Source organism: Elgaria multicarinata, chromosome 4 (genome assembly GCF_023053635.1).
Source record: "Elgaria multicarinata webbii isolate HBS135686 ecotype San Diego chromosome 4, rElgMul1.1.pri, whole genome shotgun sequence".
In the NCBI taxonomy this organism is placed as follows: Eukaryota; Metazoa; Chordata; class Lepidosauria; order Squamata; family Anguidae; genus Elgaria; species Elgaria multicarinata.
This window is the reverse complement of record NC_086174.1, coordinates 109,967,901-109,988,725: the sequence shown is the minus strand read 5'-3', so window position 1 is coordinate 109,988,725 and position 20,825 is coordinate 109,967,901. Positions and strand designations below refer to the sequence as shown.

Genomic DNA, 20,825 nt, shown 5'->3' with positions numbered 1-20,825 from the left:
AGTAAGGAAAATGAGAGATTTAATTGTGAAAGCAAAAGGGTGATTTCCTCTTGTGTATGGTATAGCTATTCTGCTATACCACAGTTCCACCTAGAGGCTATGTAGCAGAAAAGCAGGAAAGGAAGTGCTCCTTGGGAAGTGCTCCTTGGGTAGTTCTTGGATCTCAATTCCACAATAAAACCAGAAGTAGAGGATTAACAGCTTCATATAGAAAAGCTCTAAAAATATAATAAAATTTCAATACAATAAAAATTAAATAAAAAATTAAATAACAAAGTATAATCTTAAACATCATACAGCAGAGCAAATGTGCTTGCAGATTTTTTGGGATATGGACAGCAGTATATCTATCCATCTATACTAAATAAATAAATAAAATCACTGACAGAATCAGTCAGTCAAGGGGACAATGTAACTAATATTGAAGGAATGTTGAAAAGGCCAGCCTTCACCAGATGTTGAAAAGCTGCTAAGGAAGGGGCCCGACAAGCCTCCCGTGGAAGGGAGGAAATTGCCCAGCAACTACGGATAAGGTCCTTTCCTGCTTTCACATCAGCCACACTGCTGAACCTGGTTTTCTAGCTAAGTTTGCATTTTTATTCCTTGTCTGAGTGGCTACATGCCATAAAAAGCTATCAAAATCAAGCAGAAATGCAAATCTCATGCAAATGGTGTTTGTTTCTTTTAAAATAGGCCCATCTAGTGAGAAGACAAACAGATCCCAAAGAACAGCCCTCTTAATCCAGAACAGCATAACAAATGGACCAAGGTAGGAAAATGCTTATTATATGTGGGAGCATCATTGTGCCAAGCCACCAAAAACTGTCCAAAACTTAAAGAAGAAAAGCAGTATGAGCAGAATTGTAGAAGTATGGGGACAGAGGATGAGGATAAATGATAGAAATGTATATGCAACTGCACAAGCATTTGTAGGAACTCAGGATAATTATACCGAATTTGCAATTGACTTTATTAGGATGTTCCTCCTCCATCTGATGTTGTGGGTAGCCCCCACCAGGGCAAAACAACCCCCTGGGTTAGGCTACCAGTCATTGTATCAATTGATTTTGTAATGGACTATAATATCTAAAGTTTGCATGTATATACAGTAGCTTTGCAATTAAGTTTGCCGAAGGAGATTTCCTTTGTTCACTTACCTTATGCATACAGTTGAATCCCCATTATCTGAACTTTAGCTCTCCAGCTGTCGTTTGTGTTTTCAACCGATTTCTCCCCTCATAATTCCATGTCAATGTGGGCTTATTTAGAAAACAGAGTCACAGAGAATGAGCAAGACATCACATCTGTTATGAAGGGGAACATCCTACACGTCCTAAAAATACACGAATCACTTTGCAAATGATTTTTATATCATGATGTCGGTAATGCAAATACTTCCAAGTATGATTATAGGCCCAGTTACAGATTTAATGGGTTAAATACTACCAGGCCATTATCTGTAATATGGAAGCAATATTGACCTACTTTACAGGGTTGTTGTAAGCATTACTGAGGTTATGTGAAACTCCAGGGTGGGTGCGTGGGAACTGTCAGAGGAAGAATATCATGCTATTGGCAATATATTGGTTCTTGCTGGGGATTTGCACTAAGAATAAAATGCAGCCTGTGCATACTTTGTTTTCCTGAAGATGCAGAAAGACCCTTATAACTCAGGTTCCTTGCATCTCACCAAAAATACGCTTAATTTTCACAAAATATAATGTGAAATGGAGCAATAGCGTCCTGAAGATCTCAACCCTGAGGAAAGATCAAAGGGAAGACCAGAAGCCTGTTACAGGTGTGGCGGCTTGAAGGTGCTGCTTCATTAATTCTGTCTGGGTCAAAAATGTCAGGAAGTTTGATCACCAGGAAGAAAAATGAAAAAGGAAGCTTATTTTAAAGATGAACAGGAGAAAAAGAATACAACAGATATCTAGCACTTGCAAAAAGAGGTGTAGAAAGAAGCCAGAGTGAGCCAGAAAGCATACTTCACAGTTTTAGAGGCTTGTGGAATTCACCGCCTTCTTATTCTTGCTATAGCTATTGCTACATCTCACATGAAGAGGATATTCAAGATCTTGTGCTCTGAGTTGCCTCATAAGACTGGTTCCACCAGTTCAAGTTCACTGAAAAAGGCTACTTGCATTGGCTTAAAAACTTGACAAAATTGTCTTCTCCCTTGACAAATGTTAGAACAAACTGCTGATTATAAAGCCAAGCTGTGGCAGACTGCCTTATTAGTTCTCAAATTCCACTGGAATAAGTTATGGCCTGTTTCTCAAGAGAGTGTTTGGACTAGCTCTATTCCAGAGGGTACACTGAATGCGAGATAGGTGGACAGGATTTTGTACGATTTCTCCACCCAACATCACCTATGATCAGCTAAACAGTGGCATATAACCTATGGGCATGCAATTATACACCAATAAAGCTCTTCCCACACTATTAGTAACAGTGCTCCTGGTTTGGGTTCCAGCCACATATCCATGCCATCTTCCAGAGTACTCCATTCCATACCTCTCCCCCTCAACAGTCAGTCAGCATTCCATGCCTACTGAGCATGGGTTTCTTTTCAACCCTTTCCCTATATTTTGTACTCCTGCAAAGCTTGGGGCTTCCCTAAGCCTGCCACTAACCACCCTCATGTGTCTGGATGATGCTTTTTTGGCTATACAATAAAGATCCATGCTTGAAGAATGAGTTCAATATTGGTATATAGCAGCTTTGGGGGCAGTGGTCCAGGGGCCAATTTCACCCCCACAGACCCATCTGTGGTTTGTGCTCTTGCTGCTGTGATGGCAGTGGTGGCAAAAAGGAGGGGGAAATGGCTCTTTGCTGTCGAAATTCTGTGGCAAATAACTACAGAGGCTTACTAAGGGCAATTTTAGCAAATTTCGGGCAAGCCAAGGGGGGCACACAGGCAGCCAGTGGTGGCCACATGTGACCCACGATGGTGTATTGGATTCTGCTTTTCCAGGGCTCCTGATCCCATAGAGAGAATGGTATGTGCATAGGTTTCATGCCAACATTAAGCTGAATGCCTGGTGGCTGGGAATAGGGGAAGCACACTGTTCAGCTCCCTCCCCACTCCCATTTCAGAATAACAGCAGGTAAGTGGAAATCTCTTGTTAAGATAAGAGAGCTTTGGCTATTGGGTGGTATAAAAATGTAATAAATAAATAAATAAAATTTTATCCCAACCTTATCCATGGCACTTAACAGTACCATGAATGGCTTAGATTCAGGTACACGTAGCTGAATTGATAGGATCTTTATTTTTTTAAACTCCAACTTTTGTCTAACTTTTATAGGAAGAAAGAGGTTGAAGCAAGGGTGGTTGCCATGGGAAGTAATTGGAATCTCAATGTAGCTCTGTTGCTAACTTGTAGGGTTGAATCCAATGTTAGTTCTACATAGAATTTGTTGTTGTTTATTCGTTCAGTCGTTTCCGACTCTTCGTGACTTCATGGACCAGCCCACGCCAGAGCTTTCTGTCGGCCGTTGCCACCCCTAGCTCCCCCAAGGTCAAGCCTGTCACCTCCAGAATATCATCCAACCATCTTGCCCTTGGTCGACCCCTCTTCCTTTTGCCTTCCATTTTGCCTTTTGCCCTACATAGAATATACCCATTGAAATGAATGGGGCTCAATAACATTGGACCAAACCCATTAAAAAGTCTTTAACTGATGCAAAAAAGCTTTTACTTTCTACCAATAACAGCATAGTAACAAAATAATTTAGTTCTGTATACTCAGATACAGCTGCGGACTCTTGAGGCGAAGGGTTGTCAACACATTCACGAAAAGTTTCTAGATTTATGAATGTAAAGATGTGTTCTGACATCAAACACTTGGTAACCAGGTGCAAAGAAAGACAAGGCTCCTGGAAATTTGGAAAAATCTGGCAAAATTCTAATGCCTAGCCAACAATATTAAAGACATAGAAAGCCCATTCTCATTTGCCAGTGTAATGCAATCTATAATCTATTGTGGTATTGTTATTACTACTACTACATACTCTGGGACCTTTTCTGAGCCCCCAGATAAAATAGTTTACGAACACTAGAAAGCAGTTATAAACTCTGATTAGTAACTAAAATATTTTCCTCCAAGTAGCAGCTATATGAGTGTGTTGCAGCAAAAGCAACAGTGTCTTGTGGAACCTTAAAGACCAATACATTTACGAATACTTTTGCAATAATAAATCTGTCTACAAGACTTTGTAGTTTTTTAAGTAATTAGAGGCTTGATTTTGAGTCAGATTCTATTAGTGTTTTCCCCCTTGATTATTTTAGTTACTTTATTTCAGATTAATCTCTTTCACCTTGACACAGAATGCTTTGAAATGGTTAGAATTCGACTGATCCTCCCTGTTTTATAGAAAATTCATTCGGAGCTGGGGGAAGGGTTGTAGGAGTATACCGCTAGCCTTCCTTTAGCGTCTGTCCGGATATTCCTCTCCCGATTGTTCCAGAGGCCAGCACGAGCTCGGCTTTGTGTGGTTAGTCATTTTAAATCCCCCTCTTTGTCTCTTCTCTCTGCCAGGAACAGAAGTGCTAAACAGAGTCACTTTCTTGCCTGGTGTATGAGACAAAGCAATTGACAGCTATGTAGTTATGTTTCATCATGACTCAGCAAAAAGAGTGAAGCACAACTGGAGAACATCCAAAATGATCCAACGGATTAAAGAGACAAAGTCTCAGGACGTTGAAAAATATAGATGCAGTTTTATTCTAAGAAGTAGCCCTATGTATTTTGACGGGTCGCAGGATTCATCTTGGGGGCTTATTTTTTCCAGAGATCTTTGTAGGCATTTATATATTAAAACTGTCCCCTGAGCAAGGCCTATGATCAGGGTTGAAATGCATAAGATTTCATCTTGCACTAAAACCACATATACTTTTCAACATCCTGAGATTTCGTCTCATTATTCCGTTTACATTTCAGCAGAAAAAGAGAGTGCCAGCTGCTCTTCTGAGAGCAACTGGGCTTGCAAATTAACACTCCAGAAACTGCTCATATTAGTTACTGTTCTGAGCCTGAGTTAAATTCCTTTAAAAACAACCAAAAAACACCGCACCCCCTCCAATATGACTCATGAATGACTGGAAAACCCAATTTTTAAAAATCACTTTTTCTCTGTAAACTATTTGTGTTCAAAAAATTTTTTTTTGCCAGATCAATGAAAGCACACACCATCTTTAACCTGGTTTAATACGGACTGGACATGAGACAGCTAGGAATTTGGTGGCATGATAGAAAGTTTCTGAACTGTTGGGCATAGTGACACCCTTAAAAAAGTGGCAGGCTATGCAGCCAAAAAGGGAATGGAAAGCAAGGCATTTCCTGTACTTATTACTGCTGTTCATACTATATACTTTGAGGGCTTTTCCCCAATATTTCACTTTTGCAAAGTATTAAGTCACTCAGCTGGGGAGGAAGCAGCTGCTCACATATTATACTGGCGATATAATGCTTATCTGGCCACAAGTGTGGAGCTTCAAAACGTGAGGATATACATACAACACACACAAAAATAAACAGGGACTTTGATCCTACTCATCCAATGTGCACGTTGTCAATTATGGTGCCCATCCACCTAGCGCTATAGGGTGTGTGGTTTGTACAGCAACAGTTTGTTCTGCACTTGCAACAGTTGTAAGCGGACTTCAATTCTGTTATAAAAGCAGTAGCGTAGATCCCGCCCTAGTCTGGATGCAATTTTAATTGGAAGTAAGTCTTATTGACTTCAGTAAGCCAGCATGTTTTAAGATTGCAACCTGAAGTTGAAACCAAAGGGCTTTTTTAAAAACAAAACAAAAACAAAAACCTCCTCAGGATCAGGTTGCAAGACTCAGCTAGGGGCAATTTGCAGAGAGTTAGCAGGAACTATCACATGGTAAATAATTTGCTGGACTGTAGCACTTCGGATAGCTGATGATGATTATGTGGGGAAGGCTGGGTATTTCAATAGACCTCATGGGAAAAGTGACACTCCCTGTACATAGAAAAATAGCCTGTCATGAATAAGGCTATTTGAAGCACTGCTCCCTGGTATGCTATTTCTCTACGTTCAGCAAGTTTCTTCTTCTTCTACTACTACTAGATAAAATAAGCAAGTTTTCCCTATGTTTATCTCTCTTCACTGACCTTTTAAAAAATTAAGGAAAACATCCTTAGGAGAAAGAAAAAAGTTAGGCGCCCACCTACTTTGTACAACCATTTCTAGGACCTGAAACGGCTACAGTTGGCTTGAATATGCAAGATAAACTGGACTGCAAGTGCAGTCCTAACAAACATGAAGACTTGGTAGCCAAGTACTCTGCTACAATTGTACAGAACACTGTGTCCCTTTCAAACACTCCCACACCCACAAGAAATCCACACCATTATTAGTAATTACAACTTTTATGTTACAATTTGTAGTTGTATGAAGTCGCTGAAGAAACACAAACCAAATGGCAGTACAGTTTATTAGACTTAAAAATTGCAGATATAACATGACTAAAATATGACATTAGAACATTTCAATGAACATTAAAATGGTGTGTAAAAGCGGTAGAGAAAAATCGGCCATTTCTTAGAAATGAAGGCAGCAGGGGTCCACTGGAGCAGCGAGCGGCTGATGTATTATATTTCCCTTTTGGTAGGTGGAAGGAACACTGTTCGGCAGCCTTCCCTGACATGGTGACTTCCAGTTGTGTTGGCCTTCAACTCCCAGTATTCCCAGCCAACATGACAAGTGTCCCTCCCTCCTGCTTGCTTTACACCTGGAAGCTTCACAAGAGGTCCTTTATCCACTTCTTTGGGTACTCAGCTTACAGTGATTCCAAAGTCTCAGCTTTATAGCCCACCCTGTCATTTCCACTCAATCTCCCCATGTGCTTTTAAGTAGGCCTCTACCACATGTGCACACATTTTCAGTGTTACGGTAATCTGAATTTTCAGAGTGCAATCCCGTGCATGTTACTTGGAATTAAATCCCGCAGTATTTGATGGGCACAGTATTTAAGCTTTAGGCATCCTACTGGCAGCTAATACTTTGGTAGGTGTCAGCCAGTCTGGTATGTAGAGAAAGAAAACTAAACCCAGGGTGGGAGTGTCTATATATTTATAAAGTATTTTTCTGACTAACGACAACAAGACTCCAAAACTTTTCCTGAATGTTCCTATTTGCTTTCTTTCCTGTAAGGAGGTATGTGCAGGTGAGTTCCCTCCATTCCTGTTAGTTGTCAATGTTGAAGTCTGGGAGAATTCCCTTGAAAAAGGTGTGATGCAACATGAGACAACTCCATGTTGGATATTCCAGATACCATCACAACCAAAGTAAGCTGACACAGCCCTTATCTACAGTGTACAAGTCAAGCACTGAATAAGGGCTGCAGGATTTTGATGCATATTCCATGAGCACATCCAATCCCTGAAGACAGCCTGTGCGGACACACTAAAATCTCTTGAGTGAATAAAACGGATGGTTAGATAACAGCCAATTAAACATGCTTTGCCTTCCTCTACTCACCAACTCTATCCTGGCTCTGCAATCACTTGGATATTATTTTACACAGATAATGCCAATTTGTTTCTCTAAATAGCTGATAGGACAATAAGGGGGGATCTGAGAGGGCATACTTCCAGACATTCATTCTTGTCTGAACATCTGCACGTGATAGAAGAGTTTGGCATATTTTGTTCTTAAATCTAATCAGCAAATGTGCTTTCATGATTTGTTGAATCCTTACAGGGGTTATAAGCTGACAAATGTATACTTTAAGAGGGCACACAAAATAGCTTTCCCTCTTTTAATTTCCATTGATTATTAAGATTAATAGGACAAGGAAAATAAATACTGCTAAAATAGCAATAGTTCTAACAAACTTTACTTAAGGATTTTTTAAAAACAACAAAAACAACATCCCTTTACTATATGCAATCTTCTGCATTTTCCCTTAACTACTACTTAATGGCATTTCAACAATACGTTATTTTCCAATAATTTAATTCATACACAATATTTAAAAAAGTTAATACATTGATTAAAATCTGCTACATCCCCAGGTATCTGACACTGTGATAGTGTGAGCCTACCACAGCATGAGACTTCAACTTCTTATTACTAAGATCAGCATATTAAGATGTGAAATATATTCTAATCCCAACAGGGAAGAGTTACAGTAGACTTTGTAGATGTCATGTGAAAGGCATTCCAGGCCACATGATTGTAATGCTTGGTGATTAGACCTATGTATTCCTTTAGTTCCTATGCAAGTGGTAGCCATTGAGTGCCCAGTCTTGTACTTCTCCACTGCTGAATAATGCAAAGAAAATCGCTCCAAATAAGTTAATGGCACCAGCAATATAGAACACGATCTGCCACTCTTCTACAGTATTCTGGCAAAAGAAAGACAGAAACAAAAAGATAAATAAGCGTAACAGCACGATGCTCAAGAATTAACTATAGAAAGATATTTTCCATTAACACATTATTTTTTCCTTCACTCTTTTGCACCTATTTTTCCAATACCTGTTTCCCCCTTACCACTATTAGTCCCATCAGGGAATCCCTTTAAGCCCCCTTCTCCATACTGGAAATTTTGACCTGGATTGCATGTAATGACAATCCAGAGTACTGGTTGAGAATGGCCTTGTTTGCACAACACAATGGAATCATCTGCAGGGTGTGGTGGGTGTGTCCAGCTGAAATTTGGAATATGCAACCTCAGTCAGGGGTTGTGCCATGTCATGTGAACCCAGCCATTGTGGGTTATGTGAAGGTTAGACAACCCTTGCATAACCTTCAATCAGTAGTAGGGTTATGCAAGGGTTGTTTAACCTTGACTACCACAATGGCCAGGTTCACATGCCTTGCCACAACCCCTGATTGGAATTGCATATTCAAAGTGGTGCCTGACAAGCATCATGGCTCATCATGGGTTTAATAACTCTCGATGAGCAGGCCATGTCTGGCTCTATGGATTGAATAGTGGTTTGTAGTTGAGCTATGGGTTGTTAACCATGAACAACCCAGAGCCATAGTGCAGGGGGCCACATGTAACAACAAACCATGATTCAACAACAAACCATAATCTGGGTTGATGCTACATGCAAACCAGTCCATCAGGAATCTATACTTCGCTCATAGCAGCAACATTCACATTTTCAATATTCTTAAGAGGGAGGAGTCTCATACATCACAGATTACTACATAATGTTCAAAAGGAGTTGCACTTCTATACCACAGTCATTAATCTGCTTTTCATTTCAGATCATAACATTGAATTTATTTATTATTTATTAATTGATATCCTAGCTTTCTCCAAGGAGTTTCATGGCTAAGTGAGGATTTGAACCTGGCACTTCCTACTTATAGTCTGATGCTCTAGCCACTACTCCACACTTTGAAGCCAAAAGTGAAATGATAAAAAAATCCTAGTCTAAAAGGACACTCTTTGGTGGGTGATAAAATATATTGGGTTTAATGCACATAGTTTTATAATAGTTTAAAGGAGCCGGTCAGACTCATGAGAATACACAGAAAATTTGTCAACGGTTTGTTTACTAATATGGGATAAAAACAAAAGGAATAATACATATTGTGCTGGTGAAACCTCTGATACTGTGTAGTTATGCTGTAGTGATGGCTAAACGTTCAGTTGCTTAGGGAATAAAGCTGTTTATAGCCCAGCTTCTATGAGAAAAGGACAGTGGGCAGTTTGGCTGAGATTAAAACCTCACACAGCGGCAGTCTGAAGACTTTGAAGAGGTTTTTGCGAGGTAGAAAAGCTAATGTCCAGGAATCCCAGCAACACAGAGCCTGATGCAAGGGTGCAGAGTAGGCAATGGACTGAGAAAAATGAATCTGTAGGAATAATGAGGCTTGAGAAGAGCAAAGAAAAGGCAGGAAACTGAGGCAAGAAGGCCATAATCAGAGGGGGGGGGGGGGAGAGCTTCTAGACATAGTTGTGAATGTGTGAAAATTTGAGAAGACCAGTCCTACTTCTGAGATCCATGTAGGCACCTGCCAGGGAAGATGTGCCATCCAAATTTTCATCTTGAGTTGGACAGAAACTATGCCAACTTAATGTCGCTTTATCAGACTCACTAGTAGCAATAGAGGTTTTGTGTCTATGATGTGATGGGGAAAAAAGGCCACTTTCTGTTTGGGGCAGAGTATTCTTTCTTCAAGGGTCTGTCCCAGAGAGTACTTCATACTGTGGCTCTGTTCTCTCCCTTTTCTTGTGATCTGCTTGACCCAGGCTACAGTCCAAAGGAGTGCTTCCAGACAAGGCTTTTATTGTGCAATTGCCCTGCCACAAACATGGAATTTTACAGGGGATCCAGACATCATAGTCTCCCATTTGATATGCTCTTGGGTTTTCCCACTGCTTCTTCTGACTTTTTTTATCAGAATAAAACCTTTTAAAGGGGGTGGGGGAGAGACAGAATAGTAGATACCCAATGCCTTTCCGTCTGTAGCTCTAGGAGCTGTCCATCTGGAAGCGTCCCAAGAAAAACAGGTTGTCCTCATTTTGTTTTAGACTGATGTGAAGAGGCCCAAGAAACTGTTTTGCTGAATTTGGGAGGGTTACTATGGCAAATCTCATGAAGCAATGAATTGGAGCATATGGTTTTTGAAAAATAAAAAAATGATATTAGTACAGAGAGTCCCAGAATAAAGGTTCACTCTCTCTCCTACAGGACATATGGCTGAATATATTTTACAGTTTTATATCAATGAATATTATGTAGTGAGAGAAAAACTTCCTCAGGTTTTGTTTATAAAAACAACCAGACCTAATCAATAATGATACATGTGACAACCTTTTCCATCTTTTAAAAAATGACCAAGAATGACTTACATTATGAGTCAGGCTCTTTGCAACGAGTGGACCCACCATTCCCGGGATAGTAGCAAATGAATTTGTGATTCCAAGGAGGATACCAGCATATCTAAAAGAAATAAAGAAAGAAATAAGGAAAACAGAATTTACTGTGTCCATAGTACTTTGATATGATTTTTAACTTCCTCAGCTGCTGCCAGGACATTCCCAACTCATAACACCCAACACATGATACATTAAATACAAGTAGCAAGAACAGCACAGAGTCTTTTAGCACCTTAAAGACGAATAAATTTATTCTGGCATATGTCTGAGGACTATAGCCCACTTCATTAACTATAAACTAGATATTCTCAACACTAGCCCAAGTATGTTGGCACGCAAGGTCTTCCTGACACACTGAAACAAGAGACACCAGAAGGAATTTCACACATGATTCATCCACTTGCCTGGAGGGGATTAGAAGAGCTTCTCACATCTACAAGCTTCTCAAAGAAGTATTTACAAGGGAAATAAAATTGAGACACTACTCTGCTGACATACATTGGCTTCAGCACAGAGATTCCAACTGAGAGACCAGAGGGTCTCCTTCCAAGTCCAATTTTACATGCACTTTACACAATACCCTGTATTATTGGAGGAGGGAGGGGGATGTTTATCTTTTTTAAAAAAGCAAGTAAGGTGGGAAGTGAATGAAGTATATAAAATGATGCATGGTATGGGGAAAGTAGATAGGGCAAAGTTTTCCAACGTCTACATAATAGAGGTAGAAGGTTTTCTACATAATATTAGAAATGGGGGTCTTCCCATGAAGCTGATTGGTGGGAGGTTCAGGACAGATAGAAGGAAGTACTTCTTCGTGCAGCTCATAGCTAAAATATGGAATTCGGTGCAGCATGTAGTGATGGGTGCCAGCTTGGATGGCTTTAAAAAAGGGGATTAGACAAAATAATGGAGGCTAAGGCTTTCAATGGCGAGTTATGATGACAGTATAGCTCTCTTTGCCAGTTGCTGGAGAACACTACAGGAGGGTGCTGTTGCGCTCATGTCTTACTCTGGGCTTTCCGTGAGCATTTGGTTGTCCACTGTGCAAACAGAATGCTGGGCTGGGCAGGGCCTAGCTCTGATCCAGCAAGGCTCTTTGCATGCTCTTAACTCTGCACTGAAGCAGAAGGGCCAAAACTTGGACCAGGAGGTGAACAGCTGGGGAAGCTTATTTACATTTTAAATCTAAATTAATTCAGCATATGAATTATATACTCTTTGAATAAGGAACGTGACATTTATATGTCCATTGCTAACTTAAGCGCTTAAAAATTAATGACTTTTTGAAGATAAATGCCAAAGACTAAAAGCCTCACAGGACAGATAAAAGTATAATAAGATTCCATAAATCCTTTAGTAGTAGAACACAGTTCTCTCCAGGGATGTTTAAGCACTGCAATGGCATTAATATACACCTTGAGATGTATATAGGTCATCTGGACTGTACAGAAGTGTTTCCTGACTTTCTCTAGGTCTGTACTGACTGGTGCAAGTAGCTCTAACTGTACCTTCAACCAACAAATGTAGTGTGCTCCAGAAAACTGTGTGGTGGTTGTGGAGTTACCAGAAAATAGCAACGCTAGATTAACAGTACCACCCTATGCAGGTTTATTCAGAAATAAGTTCCACTGAGTTTAATGGGGCTTCCGGTGCTTCCAGAGGGACAGGTCCAAGTGCTACTAATCAAAAGACGTTGTGAAGCTATTCTGTTTTTCCCTAATTAATGGATCTTCTGTGGTAAAGGAAAGGACAGAACAAATGGTCAGAACACGTGGGAGGATTGCAAATTGAAGATGCCGTCATCTTCAATTTGCTTTAATGGACCCCAGAATTGTTGTTTTTAAAGGGATACTGTTGTTTTTATACTGTTTTTATGTTTTTGTATACTTTTAATGTTTACTATTTTTAATTGTTGTAAACCGCCCAGAGAGCTTCGGCTGTGGGGCGGTATATAAACGTAATTAAATAAATAAATAAATCTAGATCCCCCATAAAATTCTGTGAAGGAGGCAAGGCGACTGCACAATAAAAGCCTCATACTTATACAGTTAAGTATTTAAGACTGATTTGCAAGCTAAGGCTACAAAACTATGCACATATCTGTGACAGTAAGCCCCATCAAGTACAGTGGGCCTTAAATTTTCACATAAAGGTGTACAGGTAAGACTGTACAAGTGACAAAAGTTGCAGAGAAAATAGTCCACGGAGCTCTTTCAGTATGGTCTTCAGTGACAGTAAAGGTTCTGAACTAATTCAAATCAATGCTTGAAGAAAAATGCAGATATATAGCAGTAGGTTTATATACTGAACATTTAAGGTGTGAGTTATAAAGGACAAAAAATATATAGGACAAATTATCTATCTATCTCCTACTATATTATAGTAATTGACCCATAGCATGGGGAAAATCCAAAGAATGGACTACAGATACTCACATAATTTAAATATGTAACTCCCAATTTCTGCATGGGCGCTACTTTACGACACACTTGCAATTATTGTAGAGGAATATTTAATTAATCTAAAGTATATAGTCTTCTGAATAACCAGTAAGTTTCCTCAGAAAGTGAAATAGAACCTCAAACATGAAGAAAAAGTGAGATGCACACAGGAACAGCTGGAGGACTGGCTATAAGGAATTGAATGACACTATGCATAGCACCTTTAGAGTTCTGACTGAATCCCGGAATGGATTCCCTGCCCCACTGACGTATGAGCCACCAGCCTCCACTGCCCTGATCGGTTCCTGGCTGTCTTCCTAAGAAGAGAGCGTGTAGCAGTAGTGTTGAAGGAGAGCAGCAGCAGGAGGTGGCAACTATAGTGAGGAGATGGGAGGCCCACAGAGGGTTTTTTGCCCGAGGGCCCCCCAAGACCTGGGGTGGCTCTGCTCTTTCCTTACTTGGTTGAACGTTCCTAAAACTGTAAATCACTCACTCACTCACTCTCTCTCTCTCCTTGTTTCTTGTACTCTTTTAGTTCACTTCTGCAACAAATGTCTTTAGACCAAGTGATTCTCTGGACGTTGTGCTACAATGTTGGAATAAACGATGCCTTATTCTGGTGACCAAAGCAAAACAGCAATCAACATGCAAGTATTGAATACAAATGGCATTATGTGGATTGCAGCCCTAAACTAGCCTTTCAAAAGCACATTCATGGCTCTTCTTCATCAAATTCTGTTCGACTTCACACATTAAAGTCAAATTATCTAGATTAATATTTTCAGGAAAGCTTAATCAACATTTAATAAGTTTAAACAACAACGTACGAAGGTGCAATATCCAGGTGGTTGATGCTGTATCCAGATGTAGAGAATCCACCCAACGTTGTTGATATGGTTACAAATGCGACAGCCAGTTGATAATTGCAGCCTATATATCCGGCTGCTACAAGGAAAACTGCAGGTCCAATCATTCCTTAATTAAAACAAATCAGAAATATTATCCTCATAGAAATTCAATTTTTTATTTATTCCTTGCGAACTATTGCAGTATAACTTACCTTGCTTTAATATATATATATGTATGTATGTATGTATGTATGTAGCGGTTCTCAGCTCTTGATCTACACATACAGGGGTGCTCTGTGGCAAACTCCTTGCTGATCGCTGGGCAAAGGAAACTTGAGTGGCCAGGGATTAAGGCCCTGCCATAACATGACCGTGAAGGAAACAGAATACAAGTCCATACACCTCAGAATTCACAGGACGGGGCACATATTTGTCCTTCTATCCTAACCAAACATAAGGAGCTGATTTCAAGCTCTGTCTTAGCCAAACACCTGGAGGCTCAGAAGCAGTCAGGGATTGCAGGAAGTGTGAAGAAAGCTGGCGGTACTGTGGGACGCAAGAAAAGGAGCAGCATGGGCATCTTTCAAGGCCCACAAGGATGCAAGTTATTTGCAATGGTACACGACAGCCATCCCCAACCTGTTACTGTCCGGATGTGTTGTACTACAACTCCCATTATCCCCAGCCAGCATGTACAATAATGGGAGTTCCAGTCCAACACATCTGGTGGGCAACAGGTTGAGGGAAGGCTGGTGTTAAAAGAGTTCCTGTTGTCACAGTGGCAGAGCCCTGTGCGCTGCAAAGGAAAGATTCCATCTCTGCCATCTCCAATGGAAAGGATATATCTGCAGCCTGAGACTGTGATATGCTGCTGTCAGGCTGAGTAGACCATAGTGGGCTAGATAGACCAATGGACTGGGACAAAGTAAGGCAGCTTCATGTGTTCATATGGATTAATATGGGATCATTTCAAGATATGTGGGGTTCTTGGGGAAACAGAACATGCTGAACCAAGGCATGCATTCAATCCCTTCGTATCTGTGCAGAGCCACCAGAGAAGGGCAACGAGGATGATTAGGGGTCTGGAAACAAAGCCCTATGAGGAAAGACTGAAAGAACTGGGCATATTTAGCTTGGAGAAGAGAAGATTGAGGGGAGACATGATAGCACTCTTCAAATACTTGAAACGTTGTCACACAGGAGGGCCAGGATCTCTTCTCAATCATCCCAGAGTGCAGGACACGGAATAATGGGCTCAAGTTACAGGAAGCCAGATTCTGGCTGGACATCACAAAAAACTTCCCGCCTGTTAGAGCAGTACATCAATGGAACCAATGATCTAGGGAGGTTGTAGGCGCTCCCACACTAGAGGCCTTCTGTCAGGGATGCTTTAAGGTGGGATTCATGCATTCAGCAGGTGGTTGGACTCAGTGGCCTTATAAGCCCCTTCCAACTCTACTATTCTATGATTCTAGGGTCAATTGGTCCCTGATATTAGTCCTAGACAGGCCTTCAAAATCAGAGTACAGTAAACAGGTGAGGAGGGGGAGCTTGCTGGCCCTGCACCCCCCTCTACAAATGGAAGGCAACTTTCTGAAGCAGAGAGCCTCCTCTGTCTGGAAATTCAGGTTTCTAAATCACATGGAGAGTCTCCATGGATAGACGAGAGGTTCTGCTTCAGAGAGTCACCATCCCTGTGTAGAGGGTGACAGAAGTGGTGGTAGAAGGGGGGGGCGTGGCTTGTGTGTACTACAATTCTGAACCCTTGATTAGGGCTACTAAAAGGTTGGAATCTATCACACGACTTTCCAGAACAGAGTAGAAATGTTATGTGCATCAGCCACAAGCCATTGCAACACCATATATAAAACACAACAGATAAAAATGTCAGACTAAAAACTATAGAAATTTACAACACCTACAAAATGCATCAAACATAAAACACTAATAAGCAAATAGAATGCACTGGAATAACACAAAGCCATTGTATTGTCTGGGCTGCCTCGTACATGACTGTAACGGCTTTGTGCTATCATAGTGTTACAAAGTGTGCAGCAGGATCCTATGCACGCTTGCTCAGAATTTCAATGGGACTAATTCCCAAGTAACTGTGCACAAGATTGCAGCCTAAGTGGGGGGGGGGAACCCTGTGAATTGTGCAGAGAGCTTTGGCTATTGGGCAGTATAGAAATGAAATAAATGAAAAGAAGCAATTAGTTTTGTATACAGTTTTAAGCTAATTAGGAATTCTATTCTTTTCCATTTTCTTTGAGATACTTTGTTATGCATTGCTTATTAGTAGTAGTATTTTTATTTTCTTCTGATAAGAACTGAGCATTCAATTAGAACAACTGTTGAGTTCTACACTGTTCTGGAGTCCATTGCCACCTAGTGTACGAAACACATTATAACATTCAATTTGGAGATTCATGTTTGTACCACTTGATTTATGACAAAGTCCAAGCTGGAGATGCTCATTAAAAACCAATACCCCTGTTGTAATTTTGTTTGTTAATATATCGCCAGAACTGAGCAAATGCCTAACACATCTTGTTCATATCAAGATAATGGGTTGTACCCACTGGACTGCATCTAGCTGATATTTCAGTCAGTATTTCTTCAATGTGCGTTTTGCCCCTTCTGTCCTTTGATGAAGGTTGCCCTTCACTCCCTTATCATAATATAAACAGGGTTGTATCCAGTGATAGCCCTACTTTGAGTAGACCCACTGAAATTTAAGGAATGAAATAAATGGACCACATAACCCCCCCCCCCCCCTTGGCTATTTTCGTGGGGGGGGGCAACACTCCTGCTGAACTTGCCACAGTGGCAGCAAAAAGGTGGTGATTTTTGCAAGGAAAAAAGGTATGTATGCCGTGTTTGCGAGCAAAACAGAGTTCCCTGAAGCACAATTCTGCTTGAAAACTAGGCATGTGCTCCCCATGCACCTTGCTCCTATGCAAAATTGCTGTTGCTTTTGCTGACGCCACTGCGAATAATTCAGGAGCAATTTTTCGCAACGTCAGAAATTTTGACAGCAGGTTGCATCCCTCTGCTGACCCCCAGAAGTTGCCCACCCGGCTTTACAAGGTGAATACCATGGATGTATTACAGGCCTAGAAAAATTGTGACCCACTAAGTTGAATGAAGCCCAGAAGCCACATATTGTGGCCCAACAAGTGCTTGACAACCCCACTTTTTTATAGTTCCGGCAAAACCAGGAGGTATGTTGAGCCCCTGTGGACACCATACATGGCTGGTGAGCTGCATGTGGCATGGCAAGACCCAGCTTGTGCAGGCCTGGTCTTGTTACTACTGGGAATAACAAGGAGATATAAAAAAAACCCCAAAGCACACATATGCACACAAAGATAACTTGGAAACATGCAACGTTTCTTTAAAAACAGGAAATAATTTCAAATTGAGGGAATGTATTTTAATGCTTAACTACTCAAACAGGAAGCATATGTCTACTCAGAAGTAAGCTCCACTGAGTTTATTAGGGCATATTTCCAGGTAAGAGTGTTAGTATTGCAGCCTAAAGTGGTTAATGGCATTGCACAAGTGAGAATAAAAACTACCTGTGCGCTCACTGAACTACAGAATTGAAATCAAGCACTTTCCCTTCCTTACCTATCAGAGTAAATGTTCTGCGCACACATACAGTAGACATGTTTTGCTTTTCCCGTAAATAATCAGCAATTTGACCAGAAAAAATTATACAGATCCAGCAGCCAAAATAAGGCACGGCAGATAAAAATCCATTCTGTAGGGAGAAAGAAAAACAGAAGGAAAGACTCAGGTGGGGCTAGGACAATTATTTTAAAACTGTTTTGAACAGACTGAAAGAGCTTTTGGATTGCAGCTTTCCCCCTATGATCAGAGGTACACTAGAAGGTCAACAACAGAAGCTAAGGGACATCTGCTTGGTTTATGGCTGGAATGAAAGCTAACACTATTTATTCAACTACCCATCTTGGCTTAGGTTTTTTTTTTTAACCGAGGAGGGGGTGGTAGCCCACTTAAACAGTTGCCTTCAGATTTTGGGAGATTCAATAAAAAAAGGGTTGAGAACCCCAAAATATATGTATTTAATCAAGAGCGATCCTACTTCTGATGGAGTCAATTGCGGCACACTGATTTCAGATCAATCTAATGGAAACAGGCCTTTTTAAAGGCCAGTTAATGCTACTGAGATTTTTCTTTATAATCATGCACGTAGGTACATGCCCTTGTGGAAAAACTAGTGTGCACCAGCAGTACATGTGAAGAGCAAGCAGCCATCTACATAATTATGGCTTCTGGAAAATTGCATCCAAAGGGTTGGAATATTCATAACTAGATCCATCGGTGGAGCCCGCATTTGTCAACATAACTGATGTTCTGTACACACAATGGGGTTGTTCATATGACACAACAGACTGCTGTGGGGCTGCCATTTTGAATATGCAACCTCCACTTGAGGTTTGTCGTGTGGTGGGGCATAACCCATGGTCTGTTTTAGGGTTGGGTGAGGGTTTAACCCTCACATAACCTACACTCGTCAAGTTAGCCTGACACAACTCCTGAGCTGGGCTGCAGTGTGTGGTTGGAACCTAGTCAATGTCTATCCACACATTCGCTGAAGAGGAATGTTTTTCATCGGCAGACCCACTGAGAAGGAGCCAGCCTCCCACTTGAAACAAGACCCTCTTGCTCATCCAATCTACTTATGATCAAGGAGACCAGCTTGATGCTTTATACAATACACCAGAGTGAGTCTGAAAAGAGCAGCAGCAACATGTTCCAGGAGGAAGAGTAACGAAGAGCAAAGGATATAGCTGGTCTTTCATCCTCCTGGAAAAAGAACAGTCTAGTGCACATATGTTTCGCTGTAGGGATTCATTCTTAACAAGCTCATTAAATGTATAATAAAAAAGGGGGGAAGTAATTTCTCTGGGAAAAAATATGTATATGGTAACATTTGGAAGTGAAGCACAAATCTTATTGCAAGAACATTCTTCCCAATCAACATTAGTGAGGCTCACCCATTAGGTTGCAATCTTTTACTTTCAAAAGAAATGAATAAGTAAGGTAAGGAATTGGGATAGGCAGCATTTTCTAATGATGTTTTGACTACATTTTAATAAATGCTTTTTAATTAGGAAATTAATTTTGGATTTGAAAAGATTTTAGCCATTCACCTTAAAATGTAAACAGGGAACAGCTGTGACACATTACATTTAAAAAGAAAAACGTAATGCCATCTACTTGACAGTGCGTGGAGTGATTTTTATAGTTCATCACTTTTTTTTAAAAAAAAAAGCAGTCAGATTTAAGAGGCACACTTCCTGCAGCAGCCATCACTGTGATCATGGCTTCTGGAAAATTGCACCCAAAGGGCAGGAATATTCACAAGAGTCAGAAATATTTTATAAGTAGCAAGGGAAACAGTGACTAACCAAAACCTACAGTTCCCTCACTAGAATGGATTTCCGAGGGAAAACAATAAAGAAGTGACCTTAATTATAATCCTATGACAAATGGCAAGAATACAATTTGATATTTTTGTTCTGACAAACTCTCACATATCTTTGATGGTCACATATCTCCAATTACTCAGCTGCTTTCAAGCCCACATACTGAATGCCCTTGGGGTAAGAGAATCAGACATGGGCCAGACATTTGTAATCAAATTCACAACTCAGGACACTAACTGAGTGACCCTGGTCCAAGTATTATGTCTATCAGGGCCTCTTGAAATCCAGGCATATGCTTCTGGTCACTTTGGGATGAAAGTTAAACATTTGTAAAATTGAAAGACATAGGACATCTCACCTCTTGCACGTCAAATCTCAGAATCTCCTTCATGTATGTAGGCAACAGGGTAAGGAGGGTGTAGAAAGTCCAGTTATAAGAGAAGTGTGCAACAACAATAGCCCAAAGTGGAAGGGATGTCAACATGGCCTCCCAAGGCACAGACTTCTGGGTAGAAAGCTAAAGAGAAGGGATGAAATCCACACAGGCATTCTAAAACTTTTTGAGTTTTTAAGAAATGAGATCCAAAGAAGTTAGCTTCTAAAGGGCATGTTCTTGTTATCCTGCACTATTAGTGGCAGCGGTGGTGTGTGTGTGTGTGTGTCAGTTCAAACAGAATGGCAAATCCCTCCATCTATGGTTAAGGGACCATGAGCAGGCCGTGAGTTCAGTCCCTTGACTTTTGCATGCAAATTTACATGAGGTTTGTCATGGTATGTGCACTCACAATAATATGAATAAGAAAAGCAATTAGGGGAATGATGGCTTTTTAGAGTTTCAGCTTTTGGGTGTTCTCTTTCCCCTTTTCATCGGAGTGTTATTTTTGGTTGGTAAAAATTTACTACGATTAAAAGCTGTTCACAGGGATTCCCTTGTTCTTTAAATATGTACGGATTAAGTATGTTGCCCCAGTATTTCAATAGCAGCACACAAAGCCTTTGCCAAAACTACTTACCTGATCTGTAAGGGAAGAGAGAATGTACTCTTTTTCTGCATTGGAAATTCTCTTGTGAGTTTCTGGTGTATCACTAACCATCCATATCCAGAAGAGGAACCACAACACACCTAAGGCACCTTAAAGTGAGTGGAAAGTGCATGTCATTAAATTGAGGGAAAGACAGCTATTAAAATAGACTG

General features: G+C 40.6%; 1 protein-coding gene across 2 annotated transcripts in view; it reads right to left on the bottom strand.

The window, feature by feature from the left end:
• Positions 1-6,456: 6,456 nt before the first annotated feature.
• Positions 6,457-20,825, bottom strand: part of SLC17A5 (solute carrier family 17 member 5) — a 28,394-nt gene continuing 14,025 nt past the window's right edge. For both annotated transcript variants that reach the window (XM_063124952.1, XM_063124953.1), the window contains exons 6-11: positions 20,644-20,762; positions 19,989-20,147; positions 17,805-17,937; positions 14,151-14,298; positions 10,856-10,946; positions 6,457-8,387 (exon numbers count right to left, since the gene is read on the bottom strand). In XM_063124952.1, the coding sequence (XP_062981022.1) occupies positions 8,250-8,387; positions 10,856-10,946; positions 14,151-14,298; positions 17,805-17,937; positions 19,989-20,147; positions 20,644-20,762 (788 nt within the window). In that variant the 3' untranslated portion in view covers positions 6,457-8,249. The remainder of the gene's footprint in view (positions 8,388-10,855; positions 10,947-14,150; positions 14,299-17,804; positions 17,938-19,988; positions 20,148-20,643; positions 20,763-20,825) is intronic.